General features: G+C 49.9%; 2 protein-coding genes across 2 annotated transcripts; one reads left to right on the top strand and one right to left on the bottom strand.

Annotated features, from left to right (window-relative positions):
* Nucleotides 1-3,118: 3,118 nt before the first annotated feature.
* On the top strand, nucleotides 3,119-5,056 carry SETTUDRAFT_109485 (uncharacterized protein; the record flags this gene model as incomplete). Its single annotated transcript, XM_008026666.1, has 1 exon — nucleotides 3,119-5,056. The coding sequence occupies one exon, from the start codon at nucleotides 3,119-3,121 to the stop codon at nucleotides 5,054-5,056; it is 1,938 nt and encodes a 645-aa protein (XP_008024857.1).
* A 1,654-nt stretch (nucleotides 5,057-6,710) lies between these two features.
* Nucleotides 6,711-7,298, bottom strand: SETTUDRAFT_28296 (uncharacterized protein; the record flags this gene model as incomplete). Its single annotated transcript, XM_008026529.1, has 1 exon — nucleotides 6,711-7,298. One exon carries the CDS (start codon nucleotides 7,296-7,298, stop codon nucleotides 6,711-6,713), a length of 588 nt encoding a protein of 195 aa, XP_008024720.1.
* Between the last annotated feature and the right edge of the window lie 268 nt (nucleotides 7,299-7,566).

Below are 7,566 nucleotides of genomic sequence, written 5' to 3'. Positions count from 1 at the left end.
AGCGTCAGAGAGGAGAGCGATTAGGTGTTAGCCGCCAGGCTTTGGCGCGCTGTAGTAGGTGCAGAGAGACTGGCCATAACTCGCGTACGTGCAAGAAAGATACTCTAGGTACTGCTTAATCTATTATGTTAATATGTAGTAAAACAACTATATTGTGGTGGAACTACAGGCTTATAGAGGTGCGCAGGTTTGGTGGGGTGCGGCGCTCGCTTGCCTGCGGCGCTCGCTTGCCACATACGTTACCTAGTTAAATAGTTAGGATACCCCAACAGCGAAAACACATAGGAACCAAAGACCAACCTCACGAACTGCCGCCAGCGCCTAGCATAGTATCACCAATTGCCTTAGCAAACCTAGGATCACCCTCCAAGAAAGTAGGCATAAAGACACTCCAATCTAAGGCAGGAGTACCTGGCATTAGACCACCCTCGAGAGTGGACACCTCTCGATTCGCCCACTCTATGGCCTCCAACGCCTCGATATCCTCCACGTACTTTCCCGACTCGTTAACCTACTGTTGTTTACGACGTTTTAGGATTTTCCTTTGTTTATAAAGACGATCCTTCTTCGCACGCGCCGCTATTAGCGCCTCTAGAGCTACAGACTCCGCTGCATCAACCTCGGCCTCTTGTTGTTCAAGACGCGCCAACTCTTGATCCAACTTTTCGAAGTTCGGGATCGGAACCTCCACCGGAACACACGACTTCACACCATTCTAATAACAATTCCTACACTCCTTCTTCAACGACGACATCCAACACTCCAAACCCCGCTTCGCGCAATATTGACAAGAAACCATCGCGAGTTCTCTAGTACGATTAATTCGGTCACCAACGGAATGACAGTGCGCAGTACTTCTAGAGACTATGACAAGTTAGCTCATGAGGACATGAAGCCAGGAAGGGGAGGATAGTGTTACGAACCTAAGGAAGGGAACAGCACGAAGATAAAGAAAGAAGAAAGGAAGAAGCCTATGTTAAGGCCTCACGAAATAATAAGAGTATATAGACTAATGACGCATGAGCGCCCTGCGTCCTACGGTCTTGGTAGAACGCTACTATGAGACAAGTCACGTGTGTCCCACAGATCCCACGATGTCCCACGAAGTACTACGCATAGGACAACATGATACATGTAGGACAATATAGAACATAGGACATTCCTTTAGTATATAGCATAGGCATTGAGCCCTTATAGCTTAATGTGTTTAACTTAAGTTTTGAGTACAAGTACAATACAGAGAGTTATTCTACTTGCACGTTACTGTCCTTGTTTGCACCCTGTCACTCTATCTGCGAAAACTAACTAACAAGAAGATCAACACCAGAAGTCTTATATTACTTCCACTTGATCTATACTCTTAACATACACTCTCGCGATACCTGGCTTCGCGGAGCTTTCTTGGGGACTAGAATACTGCCCTACTGTGATACTCCTCGCGCTATTAAAGGTCTAGTGTCTTGCTCTTCTTCTTGGCGTTTGTTTTAGTGTTAAGCGAGTGATTAAGATACTTGTTCTTGCAGTAGAGAAGCTCGTTTTAAACCTATAGAGACTAAAATAAAGCCTTAAGCCACTAGGCTTTAACTTTTGACTTATCCCTAACCGCAGCATTAAAAACTTCTCGTAGCTCACGCTAGCTATCACTATCGTTATGCTGCCTAATTTCTAGAGTCTTATCTTGTTGTTGTAGGTGTTTATTAAAGCGTTTTAGGATAACCTAAGCATCTATTAGCCACACCCTAGTAACTTAAAAACTCTTCTTAATAAGATCTAGAGTTATTGTAGAGCTCTAAGCAGGCCAAAAGAGGCTAAAGAACTCTCTTTTTGTTGCCTTTGCCGTGCTGTAGGACTCGTGGAGGTGGCAATCGAGTTGTTTCGAGTATGCTTTCGACATTAGAGCGAACACAACCACATCAAGTGGCTGCAAGCTATAGGTTGCGTGGGGTGGAAAGATAGCTAACAGGATGCGGTTGCCATCGCAGAAATCTATAAAATCAGTTGATACATGGCTGCCGTGGCCATTAAGGATTAGAAGCTAGTAATCCTGTCTTGCTTTTGGCTTCGTGAAGCGTTCAAATACCTATTTAAGCCACGCTATGCTAATATTATTGTTGCTCTATCCCGTCGCTGAGTTTAAGAAGAAAATCTTATGTTTTGCGACCTCAACGGCGTTAACCTAGCTTAATTGAATCCCAGCGGTGCCCTTGTAGATAATAGCAGGCGGCAATACCTCACTAGAAGCGCATACGCAAGCTAGCAGCGTTACCTATTCTCTATTGCTATCCTATATCGCCGCCTTAATCTCTCCTAACGCCTATAGTGCCTTAGAAAAGACGCGCTTTATGCGGTTTGTAATGCTAATAAAGAAGCCCTTCTTATTTATATTATAGGTATTGCGCGCGTTAACATCGTACTCTCGCATTTTTAAATGCAACAAGTCAAAGTATAGACTATATCTTTCTTCTAAATTAGTGTTGTGACGTTTGCGATTAATCCTAGTGCTCTATTTAATAGTGAGCTCGTTAGCATAGCGATGCAGAAAGCAGGAAACCCAGGCTATGGAAACCTTATTTTTAACTATCGTCGCCGCGAAATTTTGTATCATTTCACGCGTAGGAGGAAGCCCTTAGCAAGTACAACATTCTATATATAGCATAAGTTCATGCTCTTATTGTAGGTTAAGATTTTAGCAGTCTTAGGCAGCTTATTTAACTTTAGATAGTTATGCGCCTTTATGCTGTCACAATAGCGTTGTTTAATTAACTCTAAATATTTTTGCAACTTAGCGGTACAAGAATTTATCTCTAGCCTTACGCGATTTAATATATTTAATCGCTTCTTGAATTAGATCTATAGTTGTGGAGTTACGACGCGTTAAAGGTGGGTGGGTTCACGATGCGGCAGTTTGGTGGGGTGGCTCGTTGACTGTACTGGCTCGTTGGCTGCGCACGGATAGTACCATGCCCGGGGTGGTGCCTAAGCGGCTCGTATCGCGAACCTAAGGCGGGTTCGTGCATTGAATCTTGTAACGAGCGAAAAATGGCTCAAAGTGCAACTACCTGATTTTGAAATGCCTTATTAGGGGCAGCAGGACTGCTTTGTGATGTCGCTCATCGCCATGTATACCTCACGCTCGTTATTTTCAACCTTGGCGAATTGCCTCTCTCTGGCAACGCTCGTTGCAGCGGTTCCGGCCACCAACCACCATCTGACAGTTTCGAAACGCAATGCGAAAATTGAACAAAGTGTGTTCTTCAACATCAACGGCACCGAGGCCGAGATCAGGATTGCAAAACTGAAAGCTGAGGGATACCGACCAAGTTCCCTAAATGTACACGGCTCGCCCCCCGATGCAAAATATGCCGGCATCTGGACAAAGCAGGACGGCAGTCGATATGAAACTATCGTGGGCGCCAACGAAACCGCTTACAATGCATGGCTGGCTCAGTGGAAGACCAGTGGCTATGTCTCGACGCACGTATCTGCCACCGGGCCCGCCTCGAACGCAGTGTTTGCGGGAGTGATGGAGCAAACATCTTCGGTTGGCAACTGGACTCAGACGTGTAGTCTTGATGACCCTTACATATATGTTAATACGACCGATGGAACACCCATGACAATCAAAGGCGTCAGCATGTATGGCGTCGAGGGCGAGCGCAAGTACTGCATCCTCGGACATGAGGACACGAACAATCACATACAGACTGTGTGGTACCAGAAGGACAAGTTGAGATATGATTTTGACATGTTGTTGTCTTCAGAGACTTCGAAGAGATTCTGGAGACTGGTTTTTGTTGACAGTTCGGAAGACCAGATTCTTACGCCCATCTTTGACTCGACAAGTGTTGGGCAGTGGACAGTTCGTACCAATCTCACTACATTGCAACTCAAGACGGAAATGGCCGCTCAAAAGGCCAAGAACATGTACCCTACGCACATTTCAGGCGCAGGCTCCGCAGAAGCAAGATACGCCGTCATATTTGCAGAGAGGCTCACCCCGCTAGAGCGCGAATGGCACGTCACAGGCACTGTTGGCGGCTTCCAAGACAACGACGGTATCCGCGATACTCTGGACCAAGTAATGCAAGACTTTATGAAAAGGAACAGTGTCCGACAAGCCCAAGTCGCCGTGTCCATCAATGGAACTGTCGTCACTTCGCGAGGGTATACATGGGCCGAGAGCAATCGCGCCATTGTCCAACCGTCGGATAAATTCCTGCTCGCGAGTGTATCCAAGGCCTTCACGTATACCGCAGTGGACCACCTCATATCGACAGGCATGCTCAATTTGACGACCCGCGTCTACCCCCTCCTCGGCTACAACAACCCCAAAGACGCCCGCGCGTTGAACATCACGGTGGACCAGCTCCTCAACCATACGGCGGGCTTCGATCGCAGCATCTCGCCTGATATCGGCTTCGTCTTTACCCTTGTCGGGCAGTCACTCAATCAGGCCACGCCCGCCACGCTACGCCAGGTCATCGAATGGGTCTATGACCGGCCACTCGATTACACGCCCGGCGAGAAGACTGTTTACTCCAACTACGGGACCATGCTATTGAGCTACGTGCTGACCAATCTGACGGGCCACACGTACAAGTCGTACCTTGAGAAGCACGTGCTCGCGGGCTACGACGTGGAACTGTGGGAGACGGCAGCGGACAAGCACCTCAACGACGCTATTGTGCAGGAAACACAGTATACCGGCATTTCTGCCTTGACGCCGCTGGCAAAGAACAGAGTCTCCAACGCGAACGGTGGCGACGGGGGCAACAAAGAGGAAGCCATGGGTGCGTATGGGCTCAAATGTTCGGCAGCCACCATAGCCCGGTTTTTCAGCACCCACGCAGCTTACTCGACTGGCGGACACGAGCCATACGCGAGCCGCGACGGCACAATGGCTGGCGCACGCACAATTGGTTACAGCTTGCCGACAATGGATTGGGCCTTGACGCTGAACACGAGGGACTTTGTGACTGACCAGGCTTTCTGGGACCTGGTGTATGGAGGGATGCTGTATAATTTTGCGCGCTTTCCAGTCGTAGATTCCTTGTAACAAGTGTTGGGATGGCGTATATTTCTCCTGTATCTATATTATCCTATGGATGCTGTAAGTGACCATCTACATATAATGTAAATGCTGTTGTCAAAGGGGGATACGCCGATGGGTACCTTTGGGTGGTTCGATACATAACAGAAGCGCTGACGGTGGCAGTGAGTCAGACTAGCCACCCGGATCGTGCTCCACTTTAGACTCAACCGGGTGTTGTGCTGAAATGGTTTTGACAGTGTTGAGACAAGTTGGGTGGAAATGTGAAGATCCGATTCACAGTCCAAGTCACGTGGTGCTGTTTCCCACAATCAAGCTTCTGTCCAGAATCAGAGTCGTGGTCGTGAAATCGAGTGTCTTGCCCCTGGCTAAGGGATACGCTGTACATGCATTCTCCGCAGCCGCCACCCCCCGACCAGGCGAATACGGGCTGGCTCGCCACTCGCTACGTCACTCCGCAATGTATCGTTTCCCGCTAGTGCCTTTTCTTTCACGCTCCCACCTCCTCGTATAAGCATTGTATACTGCACACTGGTTGCGTCATATGAGAAATTGGCCTGGCTAGCGCGTAATAAATGTAAGCATTGAGCAGCTGGGGTGCTCGCCATTGTCCTTGCAACGTCTGCATCAGAAGGGAAGATGGCGCATAGGTCGGACACGTGAATATCGTATCTCTGTGTGTATGTGTGTATGTGTGCGTGTATATGTGTGTAGGCAACAGGACACATAGACGTAGGGTAGAAAACAGACTCATATGTTGGGGTAGTATAGTGGGTTCGAGGTGGGTAGTGTAGTATAGTGCTACGTCGCTCCAGAAAGCGCCGATCTTGAATAAACTTGGGCATATATTGCTATAATTAGCCCCAAAGTTTCTATGCCGCGGGGAATCATGGTCTTGTGGACAGGCTGAAATTTTCTCTTCTCTCATCATCGTCTTGTTCTTCTTGCTTCTCTTGCAGGGCGGTGATGGATAGGCTCGTCCTGGCGTCTTCCTCTCGTATACGGCGTGTAGGTTGTTTATTGGATCCGGGCTGCCGGGACTCGATGAGTGCCTATTTAGAAGTGGGCTTTGCCTTTTTGAGGAGGCGGCGCTGGTTTGCGATGGCCGGGCGATGACATGGCCGTGGGATCAGAGCTGGAAAGAGTAGGATCGGATCGTCTGCGCGTGAACGGATAACTCGGTCGGACAGCCAGGTGTGGGGAGGGTATTTGTGGAATGGCATGGCGGTCTGGGCAAGGGGATGCTGGCAACGCCGTCGCTGTTAGCGCGGGATGATTCATCACGTCGCCGGCAGGCGAATCGGACAGCGAGGAGATTAGCGAGGCCCGCCTTGATTCGCCGGCGCTTTGCAGGCATTCGACGGCCTTTTCTGCTGCCACCGCTGTGGCTGCTGTCGTTCGGAAGCATCCGCCTGTAGCGAGCACGAGCATGATGCCCGTTTCTTGGGGCAGCTTCAGTACGTCCAAACACTTTCACGCCTGGGAATCCCGCGTCAACGTCCCAGTGGGAGCAGAGCATCATCGGAATACATGGTTCCATACTCTTGCCGTAATACATTAGCTAACATTAACATGAACTCTGCTGGCTACCTCCCCCTTCTGAAGCGTCCACCGCCCTCGACAGCCTTTCTCTGTACTCTTCCATTCAGGAGCATTGACTCTACGGCAGGCCGTTGTAGATGCACTTCTGGGGATCATCAAGCTTGAGGGCCCTTGCCGTGAACGGGATGCACTCGTCGCCCGTGGGGTTAGGGTACTGGCCAAGCCAGACTGTAAACACCTGGCTGGGGTTGGGGTCGTTGGCCGTGATGGGGCAAGCCTGGAAGTCGTATCTCTTGTCGCCATCAACGAATTGCAGCGTGTTGTTGGCGTTGATTTCAAACGGGCCGCGCTCGAACTTGGCGTCGATGGGGGACACGCCCGTCGACCACTTGATAGCGCCTTTGCCCTCGGGCGTGCGGTCAACGTACGCCTGCACGACGTTGGTATCGACGTAGAGGAAGAGCCCACCGGATGTGTTCACCGACATGGCGGCGTACTTGGGGTAGGGCTTCTTCTCGCAAAAGATTTGTTGGTCGTTGTTGATGCCAAGACCGTCCTTGTAGACGGCGACGTTGCCATTCTGCACAAACGTGCCCGTCCGTTGTGATAGCAGGCTGAAGAGGTCGCCCGGGTGAACGGGGTCGTCGAAGGCGGCGGCGGCGAGGGCCACGGTGGAGGCCAAGATGGTCGAGGTAGAGAACTTCATATTGATGCGGCTTGGTGGAGCACTAGGTCTAAGTAGTTTGGACAAGTGATGAGCATGTGTTGGGTCATTGTCAGCAGAGGAAAACGCACGCCTCTTTATATCCCCATGGGCCTTCGATCCATGCACACGAGAATACGAGCATGATGCAATGTTGCCGACGCTATGCCCGAAGCATGGCTCTGCACGCACTAAAAATATTCCATGGCGAATTTAGAGGCAAACGTCAGAACAGATTAAACCCGCCATTCTGCCACGGGCTAGCACCTGG

Source organism: Exserohilum turcica (genome assembly GCF_000359705.1).
Source record: "Exserohilum turcica Et28A unplaced genomic scaffold SETTUscaffold_19, whole genome shotgun sequence".
NCBI lineage: Eukaryota > Fungi > Ascomycota > Dothideomycetes > Pleosporales > Pleosporaceae > Exserohilum > Exserohilum turcicum.
Note: the sequence above shows the minus strand (reverse complement) of the source record. Positions and strands in the feature narration are given on the sequence as shown.